This window comes from Aptenodytes forsteri, unplaced genomic scaffold (genome assembly GCF_000699145.1).
Source record: "Aptenodytes forsteri isolate BGI_AS27 unplaced genomic scaffold, ASM69914v1 Scaffold183, whole genome shotgun sequence".
In the NCBI taxonomy this organism is placed as follows: Eukaryota; Metazoa; Chordata; class Aves; order Sphenisciformes; family Spheniscidae; genus Aptenodytes; species Aptenodytes forsteri.
Genome location: NW_008795918.1, coordinates 876,783 through 898,252, shown reverse-complemented (window position 1 = coordinate 898,252; position 21,470 = coordinate 876,783). Strand labels below are relative to the sequence as shown.

Sequence of the window (21,470 nt, the reverse complement as noted above, 5' to 3'; positions counted from 1 at the left end):
TACTAAGAGTTCATTGGATATGAAATGAACAGGTTTTAATTGTTACATAAAGATCATAAATGACTGGAATGTGGGTTATGTGCTTGGTTTGTTGTTGGGGTTTTTTTTTCTGAAAGTAACTGAAAAAGTTAAATGTTAGCACCAGTTTTAAAGCTTCAGCCATAAACTGTGAGGTGTAAGAAAGCTAAGAACAAAGCCAAAACAACTTACACTTTTATTTTTTCCCCAAAATGCATATGAGACATCTTTAGTTTCCTGTAAGATCTGCCTGATAAATGACTTACCCTACAGTAAGGTATTTAGAGCAAAAGCACACATAGATTTTTTTTTTTTTCTTTAAAATGTTGTAGACTAATAGAGACTCAGATAATTAAGTTGTAATATTTTTTGCTTTGCTCAGACCCACAAACAGGCATCATGTATATTTCTAACATGTTGCTTTTCCAATACGTTTAGATTTAGTTTATAACTCCTCTATGAAATTCATTAAAATCCTTTACACCTGTAGAGCAGAGACTGTAAATTTGATTTACTGAACTGCAGTTTAAATCCCAGATAACTGAATTCTAAACTGTGCAGGACAAAAGTGTTGTTCTCAATAAATTTGTCCCTTCTGCATAAGTGGAACCAATCTGTAATACCTTCCCTGCTGTGCTTCAGCGGTGAGGAAACATAGAGAAGCTGGGTAGCTCCCTATAGTGTAAAACATGCACTAATCATCAAAATCTTGATTGTTATTTTTAATAAGAGTTTTGGATAGTTGATACTTTTGTAAAACAAGGGTCCCATCAAATTGCTTTTGAGATTCATATTAGCAAGGACTAGTTTAAAGCTGTTGAAGTCTTTTCAATCCTAGAACTTTGATTTTAAGAACTTTGATTTTAAGTTTGTTTTTTAAAAAGAGACAAGATATCTGTTTGTTATACATAATTCTCTTTTAAATCTGCTATTTCTTTATTTGCACTGATTTTTTTTAATTTTTTTTTTTAATTAATGTCACACTCTAAGGCAATAAATCATTGGATATCTTACGGAAACACATTATGTTGCTGTTGTGATACTTAAAAAGGTTTTGGTTATATCACTTGTGGTATAGACAGCTCCTTGCCTGCATACTGGAGTATTTGAATTATAAATAAAAGATAACTAAACATGACGTGGAAGAAATTTGGAAGAAGTTCCTTTCTTGACCACTTTAATGCTATGCCTTTTACCCCTTTCGTTAGAGGTCTGACTGGAAGAATTCACTTACTTCAAGTTTAGAGCTAAGCAATATTTGTTTAAGCCTGTCCGGTGTTGTGTGGGTATGCCACACTGAGACAGTGTTATTTAGCAGATAAGATAGGTCAGACTTGCAAGTAAGAATTTATGGGACAGTGTGGTCTGAAGTATTGATTTAAGACAGGAGGCTGAAAATAGCTGCTGACCTTTGATTTCAGCTGTAGATTTTCTCGGTTATTTTGGGGATTCTGCTTCTCTTATGTTTATTACCAGCATTGTGCTCCTTTGGTAACTTGTAAGGCTGCTCATCTTGTAAAGTATTGGTGTTCACCAGGGCAGAATCCAATATTTTGCCCTCATGTGTTGCAGGAGTGTTGTGAGGTGTAATAAGTTTGGGAAATGCTTTGAAAATGCTCTGTGTTCCTTACATGCTGTGAGAGAAGCATTTACACTGTATTTGAATGCTTGCTACGCTTAACTGTTCTGCCTTCTGAAGAGTCTGATGGTAAACAGAAATAACTGTTTCGGAACTCTCATCTTTTCTGTAGTTACTGTTTTACTGTAATGGCTTCAGTGGTTGCTTGAATAAATAGAGTGCATTATTTTCTGTTCCCAGGAAGCAGAGCCATTGTAATGGAGTGCCAGTATGGGCCAAGGAGGAAAGGGTTCCAGCCCAAAAAAGCTGGTGAGCAGGAAAGCACTTCTGGCCATCTGTACAAAGCCACTTGTCCAGCAAGGTAAGAATTGTCTATAAAGCTGGAAGAGCTACTCAGCGTCCTAAGAAAGCATTCTTTCTGTGAGCCTTGACAGAGCACTGTTTGGGGGTGGTAGCCGATATGCACTGTAGCTCTTAGCTTTGTCTCCTTGATAACTTGAGGTTGATACTCATTTAGAGGGAAGGAGGAAATACTGTCCTGTTAAACTGAATAAGGCTGAGATTTGATAGGTTGCCTGAATGCAAAGTAGCAGTACATCAGGATATGAAATACAAGTGGGAATCATTCTCTACCTGAGCATTAGTTAGTTGTTGTGGTGTCCTTTAGTGACCATTCTTGGTCCTAAAACTTTGTCATCTTATTTGTTGTTTTTCCTTCAGGCTTTTAATTGCACTCATATCAGTCAATCATCCTAATTTAGCAGATGTCCTATTTGCTGAAGGAGTTACAGCTCTTCCTGTTCACTGGCGACTTTCTCCTTATCCAACACTAATGGTTTTTTCCCTTGTCCTTGAGCATCCTCCTGGGTGCTTGTTCCGTTTTTACTGAGCTAAGAGTGTGTTTACCTGGACAGTTGCAGCTAGGTATGTATGTGCTCAATTCTGGCTTCAAGCTGGGTGAACTACAGCCTGTTCAGCAATGGTGTTGTGCTTTTTACTATACTGAGGGACAGAGGATTTTTGCTGAGGTGCAAAATCACTCTGGCTGAGTGGCTTCCAGACTGGAACAGAAGTGTGTCTATCTGTATCCATCTGCATCCGTCTCTGTTGCTGTGTCCTTAACAATTCTACAGTTCTCTTAGAGGCTCCTCACCCCCTGCAACAGTCTGCTTGAATTTTTTCTATACTAATATCTGATACAAAGTAGGTGGGGTTTTTGCCTTCCCCCTGAAGGCAAAGTGTACTGAAGGAGAATTTTTTTTCTTATTCCCCCCGCCCCTTGGAAGGATCTATATTAAAAAGGTTCAAAAGTTTCCAGAATACAGAGTTCCTACTGACCCTAAAATTGACAAGAAAATCATAAGAATGGAGCAGGAGAAAGCATTCAACATGCTGAAGAAGAACTTGATAGATGCTGGCGGTGTCCTCAGGTGAAACTTCCACTTTTTTCTTTATCTTGACAAATGAAGCAAAAAAGAGCAGTAATTTGCTTGGTTTGCTTTATTTTTTACTTAGTCACTTTATTAAGGCTCTTGCTTAATATCAATAGTAAAAAATTACACAATGTCAGTAAGACTTCTGTGGCTCTGGAGTATTTAATTTGGTAAACGTGTTAAGCACCAAGCTGTGGAACTTCGGCAGATGTTTTCATGCAGGGAATAGATAGAAATAGTTGTTGTATTTGGGGGTTTGAGCTGGTTTATTTTGTATTGAAAGATGTGAGCGGGCCCTGAGCTCTGAAAGGCAGTATCTTCCAGCTCAGGAGCTGTAAAAACTTAAGTCACTCTAACTAGGTTGGTTGTGATTGTCAGACTGTTCCCACAAGAGACTAATTTTTTTGCCTTTGCTGGAGAACTGTGTGTAGAAACTCTTTCCTTCCTGCCAGGTGGTATGTACAGCTACCCACTCAGCAAGCCCACCAATATCATGAAATGGAAACTTCCTGCCTCCCTTCTTCACCGTCCCATTTTTCTGTGTCTCCTCCTGAGGAGGAGGAGGAAGTTGTTAGAGATGAGAACTGTACTCTGCCTTCCCGACTTCATCCTCAAGTGGCAGACAAGATCCGAGAACTGGTGTCTCAGGGAATAGAGCAGGTCTATGCAGTGAGGAAGCAACTAAGGTACAGAACCGTCTGGCATGTTCTCAATCTGTAGTGCTGTATCTACTTTTGCATTTGATTAATTTGGTTTGCAGCTAAATGGCAGCGCTGATGCATTACTGAATATATTTCCTATATTTCATGAGAATCTGTTTTTCCCAACTTTTGTCTTCTCTTTCCATTTCGTTGTAGGTAGCCACTAAGAGCTGCTGTCCTCTTTAAAGTTAGTTGAATAAATGGGGATTTTTAATTCCAAACTCTGTAGCAGATGCACAAAGATCTGGGTCAGAAGATCATCTAGCTTGCTCTTGTCATGTCATTGCAACAAGGGGAGGGAGAAGGTAGCAGTGTCTATATCAGAGGGAAATAGCACAATATATTTTAAATACGCATATTTTAATGTCCTTTAACGTGACAGAAAGTATGTGGAAAGAGAATTATTCAAGCCTGATGAAGTGCCAGAAAGACATAACCTGTCCTTCTTCCCCACTGTGAATGACATCAAGAACCACATTCATGAAGTGCAGAAGTCCCTGAGGAATGGCGAGATGGTGTATAATTCAGAAAGTATCCCAGCAACGGTACATTGGCCTTTTGTGTTTCTTTTTGATTTTTGGAGTTAAATACTGTAAATCTTATTTTTAATTTTTACCACTTAGCTGTATTTCATCCAAAATTCTCTATGACTTTATATTTCCAGCAGCAATATTTTCAGTGGAATCTCTGGCTGAGCAAGATTGGATTAAATGTGAATAAAACCTTCTGACCTTATTCGGTATTTATCTCATCAGCATTAGATTGCTATTAGTTGATTGACAAATTATACAATACTAGCACTTCATGATGACTGCATGAACTGGAAGCCATGTGGTGTAGGAAAATTGGCACGCATCAGAAAATTCTATTAATGGCTTTGTCATTGTCTATGTTCTGGAGAAGTTACTACTACTTTTCCGTATCTGAAAAATGGAGATGAAGTATGTCTCAGGTGCAGTCTAAATTAGGGCTTGCAGAACATTTTGAATGTGTAAATATTAATAAATGCACTTTATAGCAAGTGAAGTTAGCATGAAGTAGATACTTCAGAATGCTCAGTAACTCTTATATGTTCTTCCTTAATTTTCTTCCACCTATTGAGTAATAAGCGATGCACAGTGATCCTAATTTTCCCAATTATGAGGCTGACTGCTAAGGAATTGCTGATTTAAAGTCAGCTTTGACAAACTGTGCTGTTAAATCATACTGTGTCATCAGTCTTTTCCCTCTCCTTACACTGCTTTTGGCCCAGGTGAGTGGGTGGTACTTGTTGGTTAGCCAAATGGTTTGACTATTTTCTAACTTTAAAGTCTTTGAACTGTCATGAGCAGACTTTAGCCTTCCTGGTATAGTGCACGTTAAAAAATCTTTTACAGTTGTTTTTGGGGTTTTTTTTTGTTTGTTTGTTTGTTTTTTTTTTTGGTAAACCAAGAGCTCCCAAAATGCATAGTTGTACAAAAAGAAGAAAGTGTGGTTTTAGACACTGTTTTCCTACGGGTCCTGTATTGAGCCTATGTTCCTGTAGTAGACAAACTTGCACCCTGTCTGAGAACTGAGATCTTTTTCCTTTCAGCTGCAGTGGACCACAGACAGTGGGAATGTTCTCACAGAAACAGTGACTGTTACGTTTGCGTCACCACCTTCAGATGGTAGGACTGCATTAATAACCTAGCTGTCTCCAAATGTGATTTGTTTTATTAGCTATGTCACAGAAGTTTGGTTTCCTTCCAGAGAGGTTGTTGTCATGTTCTGTCACTCAGCTGAACTTAAGAAGGATTATTTTGGTGTGTCTATTTTGGCATACTTTTTTTAACTATTTGACTGCATGTGTGGAAAAATACGTGTAGTCATGGTGGGGTTGGCAGGAGTATGAAAATTATAAATTTGGCTTTTATTTAGCATCCTCAAGCAGCTGGAGATTTCAACGGGATGGTTATGCGGAAAGAACATTTTGCCTTGGATGAAGGTGCTAATAACACCTGTGTAGACAGAATTAAATTCCTACTGAACAGATATATCTGTCAGGGTACACAATACCCAGAAGCCAACTGGGTACTTGAGTTCCTTGATGGTTTGTGCTTCACACATGCTTAAACACCTTGCTAAAAAGGACTTGAATGCATATTGGGATTCCTGCTTCTCACAAAGTCATTGGCTTGATGAGTTCCACTGCTGGGATCAGGCCCTGAACAACAAACGCTGTATTTCTGTCACCAGAATTGAGAGCACTCTTTTCCGTTTTTCTTAATGCTTAGAATAGAAATAGGAACACAGGTGTTTAGTGGCAGCAGGGCTGTGAGATATGTTTCTTCATTCTTTATGTGGTGTAACGTCTTTATTAATGTGTGAAGCCAAAGTAGCATCTCTTCCCAGCGATTGCTGAGCCACCTAAGAAAGTATTAAACTTTTTCCCACTCTGCTGCAAAACCAGAGTGTAGACTTCTATAGAAACTTGGTTTTATGTGTTCATGGTCGAAGGTCTGTTTTTTTTTGAAGAGGCTAGTTACACTATTTTTCCTTTGTTGAAAGTGGGTTCCTGCTACTATTACTTTGACTTCAAAACATGTACTAAAACAAAATGCAGGTGTTTGTAACTATACCTACTTGCTACTTACATAGTTAGGATTACACATAGGCTGAGATGCTCCGCTGGATCATAGTGGCTGATAATAAATTTAAAATGAGGTTATTCTGCCCTTTTCTCCAGGTTTCAAGGATATTTTGTCTAGTGTGACACCAAAAGAACTTTCCTGCCTGTTTGTGGATGCTTTCCACATCCCTTGTTTAATAGGTTTGATATGAAATGCATCAGGAAAGTTGTTGGCTTTTAGCAGGGATATGATTGCAGCAAGGTGGAAGAGCCTGATTGTTTGCAATCATTAAGATAATGCTGCAGACTTCTTAGATGTTTTTAATCTCAGTGGCACTGCCAGCTTGTTTCCTCATTTAATTGGAACATGGTGGTGCCTACTTTTTCTTCCAGACAGCTGATAGAGAAGTCTACAGGGACCAAAGGGGTACTGCCACAGTTGTCATGTTTAAAGATTTACTCATGTCGACAGTTATCCTCCACTGTGGTTCTTGCCTGAAGAAGTCATGATTTGTTTGGGTTTCTTTTCTCTTTGGCCCCTGTCACTCCCTGATCTTTTTCTTACCTTTGTTGTAGCAGGAAAAATAAAACCCCAGAGGTTTGGCTCACTGTGTGATTTCTCCTAAATGACTTGGTGAACCTGATTTACGTGGAGCAGTTCCACGTATACCAGTGCATTTACAGTTAATAAATAAGCCAATGTTGGGCTTTGTTTTGTTTGGGTTTTTTTTAACCCTGATTTTAGCTGTTGCTGCAGTGGATCAATTTGAACTGAAAAGCATCATGTACGCTTGGTGCTCTTAGGGTAAGAATTTCAGTGTTGACAACTGTCAGAGGACAAGAGGTAAATTTTTAGGCTCAGTTTGAATAGTGTACCTCTTTTTGAAGGAAGTCTTGTTTTTTTAGGAAAAAAGGAATTTGCAATATGAGCAGACTTGCTGTGATTAAGCTTGCATGTCTATGTTAATATTTCCATTACTGCGCTTTTATGGAGAGGCATAGAATAGTTGTGCCTTCGACAGCTGTGATAGAGCTCAGCAGGGATGACTTTTGGTATGAACTGCCTGAATGCTGGAGAAGGTTCAGGAAAACCAATTCTTATTTTATTTGTCTTTCACAGATAATTTTCTAAGGCAAAGTAGCCTATCAAATGTGTAAACATCCATCCAGTGACATACTGAGTTTCAAAGGAAGCTAGAGAATTGGATTTGTTTAGTTTTCTGCACATGTGCACTAATTCAGTGAATATAAGCAGATATTCTAATTCCAGTGTGTCTTGTCTCCACTTAAATATGTGTGTATGTGTTTGTACACATTGCAAACACATGTTTATAATAGTATTGCAAGTCTAAGAAAAAAAAGAAGCCTGACTTTGAAAAAATCAGCTCTCATTAATGTATGTGAAGTGGTAGCAAGGAAAAACACTGACTTTTCAAACTACTGTTTGTATATGGGTTTTTTTCATTTCAACTTGTGCTGAATGTGGGCAAATTTACATTTAAGAAATCAAAGAATAACAGAACTAAACCCAGCTGTTCGTTTTCTTGTTGTGCAGAACTCCATATCTCCATGTGATACAGCTTTCTCTGTTCTCTCCTAGGTGTAAGAATCACTGTAGCTATCAAACTTGTGTGTTCCCTTTTACATCTTTTATGAAGTATAATGACAAGTGAGATAAAGTACCTGTGTATATGTATCTTTATTTTTTTTTTTTAACTTCTGGCATTCATACTGAATGCCCATGCAGTGTAAGGAGTGGGTAGATTAGGAGTTGAACTACTAGCTTTATTCCTAGACATGTTGGTGTAGAATACAACCTAAGGAAAGAACTACCATCTCTTCCTACATGTGAATATTCACATATGCATATGGGATCTCTGTATAGTATTAAAAAAAGCCTAAATATTTAAAGTAGTTGTGTTCAAGATTTATAGAGTGTATCTTATGGTCAGTTACGATAAAGAGTCAGAGTTTGCAAATCAGTATATATGTTGAAAAATGTATCTCCTCTCACTTAGATTGCTGGAAACTTTTGCATGATTTCCTGCTGGAAAGCTTTCTGTGATTGATCTTTCTCAATTTTTTTCCATTCACCAGACTAAACTACATGCACAGGGCAAGCCCTTCTTTTGCAGTTATAGCAGTGAAACTGCGAACTAAGAGGCTAAGCAATGTCTACTTGTGTCTGGATAAATCTTATACAAAATGTTCTGGGTGGCTCAAACAGGAAATGGAATGATCCCATGGGAAGTTTTCTTGCAGGAATTGCTACAAGTGAATCTCAATTTTTACAAGTCTTCAGGAAATGAAGTCTGTCATTCTTGCATTAAATAAGAATTTTGAGGATATGATGTAATCTGTAGGCTGAAAGGCCTCCAGATAAATGGACTTTTGGTGTGATATTGCATAGAAGTTATCCTAATTCCACAAAGATGTTTGGAAGGGAGTGGTGAGACTTAGAGAATTTCCTGTGTAGATTTTTATTTTGGAAGACAGCACTTTCTTTTGATGCCTGTCTGTTATTGAGCCCTTACCGAGGTGTATGTATTGTCAAATTATTTGATTGCTTCTTTGATAGAAATGTTTCAGCTTTTATGTTATATCTAGAAATTCAAAGCACAGGGTAGGTTGCAATTACTTTGTTCTCCAAAACGGATTTATTGGTGCTTCTTTTTTTTACTCTGAACAGGCACATACAGTCTTCCTACAGTATTGTCTTTTTCTCATACCCAGCCTTTTTTCTTTAGCTTCCAAGTTCTTCTGCAAAGAGAACAGCATATATGTATATACATGTCTTTTATATGTCTATATTGAGATTGAAGGGGTTTGTTCAGTTTGCAGGGGAGGCTTTTAAATGGGAAGAAGAAATTTGTCATAACTGTCTGCTTCCTCTCTGTGGCACTGTAGGGAGCTCAGCAGGGGAGTCAGTCATCACCAAAACAGAAGCTAACCAGAGCGGGGAGTCCTTGCTACCAGAAACAGCTCAGCTGTTGTCTTCACTCTCTTCACTTCAGCCCAAGATATTTGCACAACTTCAGGTACAGTCAAGTTGTTTACAGAACTTGAAACGTTCTGCGCTGGGAATGCTGAAGGCGAGCTGAGAACCTCAAGTTCCCTCCCAGCTAATGATTCCAAACACTGGCTAGGTAACACGGACTTTGAAATAGCTGTCAACTCTTACTTTGGCCTCTCTTGCATGTCACATTTAGCATATAGCTGTGGTGCAGGGGATCCCACTACCATCTTTTGACACTTTGAAGTTAGGGTCTCTTGTGAAGGCAAAACCAAGAAGATGAAGGTAGTGGGCTTCTGCCTCAAACCAAGCACCTATTCATTTTCCACATGGTCCAGTTATTTCATGATGAAAATGTTGCAAAACTGAGGGGAGATAAGTCAGTCTTACTTACTTCTTTTAAATCCTCCTCCAGCCTCTTAAGAAAATATGTTAAAATCCTAAAACTGCTCCCAGCTCAGATCTTTCAGGATGAAAGGCTGAAGAGTGGGAATAAGAATGTCATGCTAAAAGAGCTTCTTCTAAAGCTCGTCTCCCTTCAAAGCTGGCTCTCTTTTAGCTGTCTTCCCTAACTACTTCTTTGAAAAGCTATCTTCATACTTCCTGAACCCCAATGAAATGCATGATCTCTTCCCTAGAAATACAGTCTGCAGTAAGGTGCTGTTCTGCTCTCTTTCTGAAGACAGCCTGGCTCCACCTCACTCTCTTTTTTTAAAGCAGTATGCTTAGATTTAGTGCCCACCTCTTGTGGGAATGGGCAGTATTGGGGAATGATTTGAAACGGAATGTCAATCCAAAATTAGAGCTTTATGGTCATTAAGTAGTCTTCTAGAAGCTGCTGGATACCATTGTCCTAATTGTTTTCTAATACAACTTTAGCCTAGGGTTGCTGGGATTGACTGTTCAAAAGAGATGATGTATAGGAAGTCAGAAGCTATCCAGTTCCAGCACTGCAAAATACGTGTCATTAAATGCAAATTCCTCCTGCTATAAATACTGGTATGTTAGTACTTCTGCCTTCTCTTTCACAGGGATTACAGCTGCAGTCAACTTTTACCTCCACAAATGGATCAACAGCCCTGATAGCTGTAAATAACCATTCCCCTCCCAGCCCTGCAAGTCTCCTGGATTCCATAGGGAGTGCAATAACCAACCATTCTCTAGTACTTAGTCAGGGACACAGTCTGCAAGCAGGTGCTGGCCTAACACAGCATAGCGCTGCAGCCTCTGCTTTTGGGACTCCACCTAGCTCTGATCAGAGTCTGGTCACCATGGGCCAGTTGGTAGCAGTTGGAGGGGCAGATGACTCCAGAAGGCTAGAAGGAGGAGTCCATCAAATTCTCTTGGGAGATGTACAGACTATTCCAGTACGGATTGTGGACAGCCATCCAGCACTTAGTAAGTTGCAGTCTTCCCAATAATATGTAAATATAGAAAATACGGTAGATTTTGTTCTGTGTGTCTTGAAGAAAGGAGAAATGTGTTGATAATAGGGAACTCCAGCATAGACTTGTTTCAGCTGATTCTAGTTAGTTTTTACTGTGAAAACATGCTGACTGTAAAAAACAAACAAAAAAACCTCACCCACAACCCCCCCCAAACCAAAAACTTAGTTTTTGCTGTAAAAAGATGACTTAGTTAAACTGCTTATCACTCTCTGACCAAATACCAACTTATTTGATGAACACAATATTTTTGCCAAAAGTCCTAATATTTATCTAAAATTATAATCTTCAAAATATTTTTTTTAAAGGAAAAATAAGAATAGAAAATAACCAATATTGAATCTAGTTAGAACTCTTTGGAAAGAAATGTGGGTTTTTTCATGACTTCTTTCTTTGCACCATCCCAGCAGATTTCTGAATTTTAATAAACTTTTACTAGGATCCTGTAGTCATCAATATGCTTTAGCAGTGAACAGTTGGAGGAGTTTGAAATTCCAAGCAATTACATACTTCTGTTTGAAAATACTTTTTAAAAAATACACAATAAACACCATAAATAACTTTCTATCAAAATAGAAGGCTCCTTAAACCCATTGTTATCAAATATAGATATAGTCTTTGAATTCTCAGCCATGGAACCTGATTGAGAATGAAAGCTTGCATTCTCAAAGAATGATTTCTAATTCTTGGTGAAGAAAACCTGTTAGATATGGAGCATATCTAGATCAGTGCAACATATCCTTTTGACTTTCCAGAGAGTCTGAAATGTTAGCTGTGCAATGCTTTATTATTTCTATATTATAATTCTGTAATATTCTGAAAATGGAAATATAAGACTACATGAAGAAATAAAAAGAAAATAAAGGGTACATGAGGAAATATACTGAAATTCATACGTGTTAAAGTAATATTGGGATATTTTACTGTGGCAGTATTGTCAAAGTTAAATTTAAGGGGTTTTCTGCCTGCTGTAGTCAAATGTTTGTATAACTTTTATAATTGAATTTGGCTAATCTCCTGAGAAATTCTGTTTTCATTCAGGGTAAATGAATTTCAGAGAGGTTATCAAATGCACCTCCTCCATTCAGTTGTTTAACCCATTTGTTCAATCTAGATGTTGATGCCTCTCAAAAATTTTTGTAAGTGATGAGTATTGTAAGTGAATTTTTAAAGAATTACTATTTTACACTCAAGAAATGTAGTAAAATATAAAATTCTATAACTGCAAGGACTAAACTCACTGTTCCTTCGGGAGTTCCTTTTTTTCTGCTCAAGGTCTCAGTCTATCATCACCAGCCTGAATTTGGAAATTGTGAGAATATGGGTGCCATTCCTAAGTTATGTGGAGGAGTTGCCTATAAAATGCACAGATGCTTTTTTTTTTTTTTTTTCCCCTCAGAGGCAAGTTCTTTGTCTGGAGAGAAGGAGGAAAAAAAACAGTCTAGACTGAAGAGAGAATAATGTTACAGGGCTTATTTGGAGGAAACACCACATACTTGAACTTAGCAGTTCAGTCAGTGTGTATTTCAAGATTTTTTTTTCTCCTGTGTGCGTGCATACACTGATGCACATGCACAATTGGTTAAAATTATCCTGTATGTTCTGGATTTTCCTCTTGTCCAAGTGCTAACTTAAGAATAAGCTATTTCCTGCTGAAAATGTTTGTGCAGTCATTGAGAAGTGGCCAGTCATGCCTGAAGTGTAAGCCATTCTCTAAATCCAAGATGCTTTAGAGTTAATTTTTTTCAGCAATAGCACTTCCATTCCTCCTTTCCCCTGGAAAAGAAAAAAAATAAAAATGTTAGCTTTATTTTTCCATGGGAAAGAGGAAAGACATTTTGTGTGAGAGTAATGTTATATCTCCAAATGTACTTTTTTTAATAAAATCTTCAAAATATTCTTACTTGAGGGGGCCCTTACTGCAGTAAATTCATGTCAACTTGCAGTGTCTTATAGCACAGTAGATGACACAACTAGCTGTCAAACTAACTTCACAAATGCCTTACCTATTAACTTGAGTTCCTGAAATATTTTTCTTTTAAATGCATACAGTTATTGGGGCTAAAGCGTTATCAGTGGAGTGTGAACTTCAATGTTTGATTTTTGTTTTGTTTTTAAGCTGAAGAAAATACAGAGGGTGTTATCTGTGTGAGCCAAGTTAAACAAGAGCCAAGAGAAAAAGCATTGTCTATGGAGCCAGATAAAATCAGAGACTGCCATAGTTCCTCACTTATTTAAATCTGTGAAGCCTGGAAGGATTTTTCAAACCGGAGAACTCTAAATGTCTTGGAAGGAAAGGCAGGTGCTCTCAAAGTAATGCCATTCTTTTTAAGTTGTATTGTGACATTCAGACTAGGCATATTTTACACTAGTTCTGACAGACAGCTGTTTTGATTTATGACTGATGTGGCTCACTGCCAATTCCAGGACATTCAGTTGCCCTGTGGAACACCACCTCTCTCTTCTATTTCAAGTTTTGAGTAATTTGGATGCTAACCAAATGGCCCATTTTGGTCGACATTTCTGAAGGTCTTCCACAATTTAATTCCTTAGCTTTAGAACGTGGATCACAATGCTGGGTTTGCTTTTCTCCTTGAGACCCTCGACTGTTATGGCACTACAGAAACCATAGAATCTGCCAGCTCCGAGACCACAGAATCCAACAACAAAGTGTATCAATACAGCAATGGTTTTGTGACAAAACAAAGGTCCAAGATGCTTAATTTCAAAGCGATGAAGGACATGGATGCTTAAGAAAATGCAACTTTGACCCGATCGTAATGTTAATGGTGTGAAGATCAAGGAGAGGAGAAAGGTGAGGTTGCCAGGTGAACGTAAGGTTGTATAATGACAAAAAGTGTGTGAATTGTAACGGTGAATGTTTTCAACTTAGACATCTTTAAACTTATGTTCTGGCTTTATAATGAGGTTCATTGCTGCATGCAGCCTTTGCAGTGGTACTGTGTTAGCAGTTGGTCATAACAACTAAAAGCAGGAGTCTTGTCTCATGGAAAATGATTGATGCTGCCATTTCAGCTTATCTACCTTTTGCTTTGTGCACTTAGCGTTATCAGCTCAGGTAAATATGATTTAACCTGCTGCTGTTCGTGATGTAGGGCTTATGGATACATCACTAACGAAGAGAGGCCCAAGAAAACAAAGCAAGTAGTATAAATCCAAGCAATATGTGCAAGTGTGCTGTCACTATAACATTCAGAAAACAAGTTCATCTTTTTAAACAGTGGCAGGTTCTAAGACTAAAGTGGTCCGTATTACTCAAAATAATTACCAGGTATCTTTAAAAAACAATAAGATAAAGAAATATCTTTTAGCAATATTTAAGCCAAAGCCATAATAAGTGACAAGCACTGAGTTGCATAATCTGTGACAAACATGTTTCTTTAAGGAAAAAAATACGCCTACAAATAATTTGGAATCCATTTAAAGCAGGAAATGAAACTGATGCCAATGTAGATATCCAGTTAAACAATGACATTGTTTGCTTCAGATGTTGAATTCTTAGAGCAACATTCAGAGTATTTTGTATACAGCAGTATCAGCAGTTCTGTTATTTGTTGCTACTAAGAGGTTGAGAACTTGATCATAAAATTAGATATTTTTGTATGCATGCTGTACAAGAATGCAATCTGAGGACTTTCTCTTTTTCAGACTTAAAACAAAACAGGAAAAAGATTGGTTCATTTTTTTAGAGGAGAAAGTGTTAGGAATATTATATGAACATTGAAGATTAAAATTTTTAAATTGTTAAATTTGTTAACATAAGTTCAAGGCATTCACAAACATCATCTAAATAGTGGCTATTTTAAAATTAATTTTTAATTTTCTTTTGAGTATTTAGAGCTAAAACTTTCAAAAGTCTCACATTGAACTTGGGTTCCTAATACCTTTATATGCAGCATCTGTTAGGTAGGTGCTATATCTTAGTCTTACCTGAAAATATATTAACTTCTGTGAGGTTAACTAACACTGTTAATGCTGTTCATTTAAAGCTAATGTTTATGGGTTAGCTTAAATTAGAATTTTCCAACAGGATCCTGCTCTTATTAAATAAGAGTCGGTATTTTATCGTGCAAGTGCATAGAGAATCTCCAGTTCTTTAGAGTTTTTCATATTTAGTTTCTATACTGACTTGTTTTGTGGTATGCCTTACTCATTTCTGGGTAGGTAAAATCCCACAAGGTTCACCCTTTGGGGATTTTTTTGTTGTTGTTAATTGTGAAAATATGTCCAAAATGGATGTTCTCTGCTGCAGTCATAGTTCTGGAGCTCACAGGCAGCAGTCACCTTTTCTTTTCCAACTCAGTAACTATATACCAGAACGGGTACCTCCTTCCATGCTGCTGTATTCAGTGATTCCATCACCTTTGTTTTTTCTTAAACTAATGCATTCCAAAGTATATCACCTTTTTCAATGTTACTCGTTTTTTGATAATTGTTCCTCATTTTTGAGAATGCTTATTCTCAAAAGAATAAATTACAGCTAAGGATTACCAGCAAGAGGTTATTTCACTTTTAGTTCAATGCACTTAGATTTGTTTGCATAGAATACTCGAGGCTGATTTTTCAGAGAAAACTATGTAGCTTGGTGCAAAGTAGTTGGTTATTACTTTGTGTTGGAATTGTCGATGTTTTTCTGATGTTTACTTTGTTTTCTTGTGGTTGTTATGTTCAAGCGTTTATTTTGCAAACCTGGAAATCCTGAGCTTCCACAGTACTGTAAATGAACAAATTATTCTCCAATTTATCCTCATTGTTGGTTACCCATAACAGTGATTGATTGGCTTGACAAGAAGGGCTGTGCTTATGTATGTGCATGCAAAAATAATTTTTCCTAAAATATAGAGAAGACATAAAAGGGCGCACATCCGTAGCTCTTGTTCAAGGCTGGCAGCCTCTTGGATGGAAACCAGTAGTGCTAATGAGTCCTTTTTGCACTGTTCAAAAATCCAGACGTGGTCATGTGGTATGAAGATTGTTGCAGTTTGTACAAAATTTAGAGACAAATGTCTGTGTATGTATGTGTATATATATATTTATATAGCAACTTAATGTATCATATTCCTATTCAAATGTAAACTACTTTTTCTTTTAAAGTAATGGTCTATGTTGTGGTTATGGGGGTTCATGGGGAGAAATACAAGAGCTACTTGAGGGCAGTGGTTTCTGGGGATGAAGAACAAGTAGGACAGCTCCAGGGAGACAAGGTGGAAGAAGGTCCTGAAGGTGTGTGAAAAGCAAGGGTCCTGCAGGGAGGGCTGGAAGGGGCTGCGCTGGGGGGGGCTCTGGGGCCCTGGAAAGGGATTGCGAGCTCGTCGCAAAGGCTCAGTGCAGTTCCTGAATCTATGCCAGTAGTGGATAGGGTGAGTTCATGGTAGGAATTTAAAGGTACGGAAGAAAAGGAAAGCCTGTCCTGCCCTCAAAACCAGCAGAGCTGCTTGAGTTTTGGTGAGTACCAGAGGCAGCTAAATGACTTCCCGTAGTCTGAGACACCCATTCTTATCTTCTAATATGAAGAAGAAACTCCTCTTGGACCTTCAACCCAGGAGCGTTGACTCTTTTCCTTTACATGTTACTGAGGAAAATATACCTTTTCTTCCCAACTGAATTAACTTGCTGCTCTCCTCATCCCTCTGACTACAGCTCTGTCTACCTCAAGAATGCTCAGTATCCACCCAAGTCTTTCTTCCTTCACACTTATTAGGGCTTCCACCCAAGTCCCGTGCCCTCAGGCCCCCAAATTCTCAATGTTTCACTGTTACACTGTTGAAGCAGCTGGTGAGTTCACTGCACAAGTAAACACTGGTGAGATTTGCTCCTGTCAGTTTTTCTTCCTGTCTCCCCAGGATCCTATGTTCCTTTTGATTTCATTAAGTTTTTTCCTTGCTTGCTTTGGGGCTTATCATCTTTACCTGGATGAATATCAGGCAGCCACATTTCAGAGGACGTTTGTTACATTCACAGCAACTGAAAAGATTTGAGAAACCAGGGAGAAAAGGATAACTTCTGCCAGCTGTTAGGGCTTTATATTGAGAAACTGGCCTCTTTTCTTTCATACCACTTGAGTTCCCAATTCTTGCTGTGGATAGTAGCTGGCTGTTGACTTGTCTGTCTGTTGGCAAACTTACAATTTGCTCCCTTAAGCCTATTCAAACAGATATGTTCTCAGAAGGTTAGGCAGGAAAAATCTGTTCCGTTAGGGATAGAAAGTGTGATATAGCTGAGGATGGTGCTGTGAAAAGTTACTGCTCTTCGTGGATCTCTGATGAGAAAATTCTCCTTGATCTGCCCTTCCCTTCTGAACAAAGCTTATGTAGGAATAAACTTCAGAGCCTATCCCATCAGTAATGATTATCTTCTCCCAGCAATAGTGCACCTCATTAACAAATGAAAAAAGTGTTGTATAAAACAGGCTGTGTTGATTTTTTTAGGTCAGAAGCTATCCAGCAGGTCTATCCAACAAGCATCAGCTAAGGTATGATCTGGGGGGAGAAGGAGGGGAAGGCAAAAATCTCATCACATGACAGGAATGTATGTGCATTTGTTTGGGGTTATTTTCCAATGTAAGCTGTTACACCTTAGTATCTCATTCCATTTCTAATGCATGTGACAAATGACATGTTTATTTTCTGAAGTGATTTGGTAGGTTTTCTGGAGAGTCTTCAAAGGAGTGATCATAAACAGTACTGCTGTATCACAGAAAGTATTAGTGGGTGTTTGTCATCTAGGGCCCCATCCTGTTCTAGTAGAGAAGGGACTTAAAAAGCATGGAGTGCTTTCTGAGGACGAATACTGAGTGTCCTTGTCCTAAGGAGTTTTCCCTGGACAGAAAATTAGGAGCATTGGATGCTGTGAGAGTAATTCTCATCAGTAATCCGTTAGCCTGTGCTAGATAGAAGAAAACTTGTGAAAGGCATGCATATGATAACCTCTTTATGGAAAAAATTACCTTTGGATGCATAGTAGTTTTAAGTGATATATGCATAAGAGATTTTATGTATCGGGGGAAAAAAAAGGAAAAAAGAAAATGGAGACATGAATATAGTTGTTTGCATGTAGTTCTTTAATGCAGTTTTAATTACACTTAACTGAGGTTAAATGATGCAAATATTTTAGGGCACATATAATCAGATCTTTTAATGTGGATAATTGGAATTCATGTTTTTACTACCATCCTTAGCTCTCTGCAGTGCAGCTCAGTTGGTCATTTGGCATGTACTGGGCTCCTGCTAATGACAGTCTGCCTGTTTAAACAAGAGCATGCTGTTCTAAGCAAATTAAATTTCTCGCTCTTCCTGATCTTTTTTTCTGATAGAGATTGATAAGGCTCATAGGAGGATGAAAATCTGTTTGTAGTATAGTGATTTCATAAGAATTAATTTCTGGGTCCTCAGTATGAAGGATCTAGAGAGCAAAAACTTACATACTATTGGATCTGCCATTTGGTCATTTTTCTAATGTACTTGGATTTCTACAGCGGGACAGTGTCAATACAGCATAAGCTACCACTAAAATACTGTTAAAATTTTAGCTCTATCTTTTGGTTAAATGTTGATAGTTCAGTGGCTCCAGGAAAGATCAGAGACTTGCTTCTGCTCTCTGTAGAATAGTCTTTGTTTCTAGATACTATTTAAAATGTAATTAGGTATGGCAATCAAATGGCAGCAGGAGAGCCAGAAACAGAGGTGTGTGTTGGCAGATCAGTGGGAGAGGGAGGAGCTCAGTCCCAGTGTCCTCACTCCAGACTAATGTTCTCTGTGCTAGTCCGGAATGCACCTCTTGAGAAACAGCAATGATTTGGCTTTGTGTTCTGACGTAGCTGTTCTTTCTGCTTGCCCACTCAAGAAGTTGTACAAGCCTGCAAAGGACATAGAGATCATGAAGAAAGTGTGTAAGAACTTATGGGAGGACCTGCAGGAACAGAACGGAGGAGATTAAGGGTTGATGACATGACTTCTATAAAGCCCACAATCTTTGGTGGGAGGAAGAGGATTTTTCAACAGAGAATAAAAGTAAATCTTCCTTTTCCAAAGTATTAGAATTACTATGTGTCTCTGATCTGCTTGACAAGATGCCTAGTGTTTGGACAGATCTCAATGTTTTTATGAGTATGTACCAAAATGTTAATGAATACTCACCCATGCATTGCCATCTTTGCACGTCATACTGAAACTGTAGGCCAGTGGTGCCCCCTGATATTTGTATTGTCTGTGTACGTTTTCTTAAAGTAAATGAAAGCTTGTATTATAAAGAAACGGTGGAGAGCTTTTGTCTGAAGTCTTTTCAGATATATGCTTTTTACAGAGTAAGCTTTAACTTAAAGTGGATAATGTTGTATGTCTGCAGAAATTTCTTATGAGGAAATACTAGTGTATGCTTCTAACCCTGTGATAACCTAAAACAACCAAAGCCTTTCCTAATCTTTTTTTTCTTTTTACCCAGAACAGGAAGCATTCCAAACTGTCCTTCAAAACCACCATGTTCAGAGGCTCAAAGGTATGGCACTTTTGTTCCTCTGTAGGTGATCTTCCATCTGTGCTGCAAATCACTGTGTTCAGGGTCTCCCACAAAAAAAGAACAATTATAGAACCAAACTTGCACAGGGGAAGGGGCAGGGTGGGAAACAGGGATGACACCAGAATCCTTACCACCTCTCCCATCACATGAGGACACTTCCTTTTCATTTGCATAATCTGACCTGGTCACTTGACAGCATGTCAATAACAATATCTGCAAACCATAGTTTGTTTGTAAAAATCTGTGTCACATCAAGTCTAGATGTGACAAATTTTCTTTGTGCTTGGAATTTGCATTAGTTTAGTGAAACCAATGGTGTCATAAATGGTCAAGTCTCAAGAACTGACAGTGCCTTCAGCTGTGAATTTGGTCTCAATCTGAGCTCTAACTGAGCTAGGGAGAAATTCTGAGGCTGTGGCCATCTGTTCTGCAGTACTTGTTGAGCAGAAGAAAAACCTTCAGTTTCTTTCAGCTCCCAAGAAGAGCTGTATTTGTGTTTCTGCCTGATGCAGAGCTGCTCATATTTATCTCCTCAAGGATGGCTCGTGGCATTCTGCTTTCCAGCTTAAGGGAAAATAGAGGTTTCCATGTATGAAAATTTGATGGTCAGTGTACGTAGTCCGAGTGAGTTAGGAGCACCTAGAACAGTCACCCTCAAGCATGCTGTAATTTAAGCTGTGTTAGGAATGGGAGCTGGTAGAAGTAATAAGCAACTGAAGAATATAATGGTAAAAGTAGGCATTCTTGCTATTCACGTAGTATCCTCCTCACACTGTACCTTTTCTTAAACATCTTGAGAGAAACACTGGTCAGCAGTGGGAAGAAAACAAATCTCAATTTCTGCCCCGCTCCCCGCAACTTACAGTTTAACAGTGGTTTCGCTAATTAGCTACAAATTTGGCCTAAAAAATATCTTCTATCCTAGATCTAAGTGTACAGTGTTTAATTCCTAAAGGACCATGCTAAAAATTCAGTTGTGCTTTGTCAGGTCACTGTTCTTTTAGACATAAACTTAACTTTCTTACAGATGTTTCTCTTAAAGCTAAAATTAAATGGGAGAGAGAATTGGAAATTAATTATTTATGTTTCTTACAGATGACACTCTTCAGTTTTCTGAAGTGTGCAGGTGTTTCCTCCTTGGCTTCTACTTTTAGCTCTTAGTTCACCGTGTGTTGGATGTTTTCTCAGGATCACTTACCTCTGAGAGTACTCCAGATAACCGGCAAGAGACCAGAATGGAGAACAGAAGAGGAAGTGAAGTTTGTAAAAAAAGCTGCTTGCAGGAGATAGAAAGCTCTCAAAGTTACAGCTCAAGATTGCAGTTTCTTCTGGCTGAAGTGGTTCACTTTAAATGGTAAATGTTTTTTTAATATACAACTTTTTTATTGTTGATTTTGGTGCTATTTATGCTCTGAGCTCACATCTAATAAAGGCTAGAATGGTAATCGTGTATATTTGCTTTTATCTTCAGTGCACTAGTTATCTTCTGAATGCAAACTGGTGTAACAACTCCATGTTCTTGGCTGTTGACAAAGTTGTTATCACATCTGAGGTGTTTTGTACGTGGAAGGAGACGGAGGAAATGGGAACCTTCTTGACCTTACTTCTACTGAGAACAGATGATCTGTGGAAGGAGGGCTTTACAAGTTTTAAATCAGTATCTTCAGAATAATTTGGTGGGTGCACAGGTTTTTCATGTCAGGTTCTAGTGCATGTCTAACTTTGAACATAAATATAAGCCATAAAATTACCTCTCCCTGGCCTCTCCATATTTTTTTTTGTCTCCTATCACTGTACTCATACTCAGCACTGTTTGGGAGTGAGGGAATTGTTTTAACACATTCTTATCTACCAATTTTCTGCCTTTGTCTCCCATTGCCTTTTTCTCCCATCCAGAGCAGCACAGAAACAAAAATTTTTCTTTTTAAAAAACTGTTCTATCATCCTCAGTTTCCCATGTTTAGGGATGAATTTCCTCTCCGCTTTATTGTGCTGGAGGTTGTTTCGTTGCATGACTGAAATGTAAGATGCTGTTACGTTTTGCTTGAGGAGGGGGAGATACTGGGGTGAGCTCCACTGCCCCCTTCATTCCAGAAGTTCTTGCAGGAAGCACCTGCCACAGGTTCTGCTTCTGCACCTGCATCTCCACACAGGCC

The 21,470-nt window shown here is 38.3% G+C and overlaps 1 protein-coding gene across 1 annotated transcript in view; it reads left to right on the top strand.

Moving 5' to 3' along the window:
* Nucleotides 1–20,669, top strand: part of CARF (calcium responsive transcription factor) — a 34,707-nt gene extending 14,038 nt beyond the window's left edge. Inside the window, exons 8-19 of the mRNA XM_019473510.1 lie at nt 1,838–1,958; nt 2,884–3,027; nt 3,483–3,716; nt 4,114–4,276; nt 5,305–5,380; nt 9,229–9,359; nt 10,366–10,732; nt 12,899–13,594; nt 17,229–17,272; nt 18,643–18,809; nt 19,240–19,293; nt 20,503–20,669. Of these exons, the coding sequence (XP_019329055.1) occupies nt 1,838–1,958; nt 2,884–3,027; nt 3,483–3,716; nt 4,114–4,276; nt 5,305–5,380; nt 9,229–9,359; nt 10,366–10,732; nt 12,899–13,017 (1,355 nt within the window). The 3' untranslated portion in view covers nt 13,018–13,594; nt 17,229–17,272; nt 18,643–18,809; nt 19,240–19,293; nt 20,503–20,669. The remainder of the gene's footprint in view (nt 1–1,837; nt 1,959–2,883; nt 3,028–3,482; nt 3,717–4,113; nt 4,277–5,304; nt 5,381–9,228; nt 9,360–10,365; nt 10,733–12,898; nt 13,595–17,228; nt 17,273–18,642; nt 18,810–19,239; nt 19,294–20,502) is intronic.
* Nucleotides 20,670–21,470: the final 801 nt, after the last annotated feature.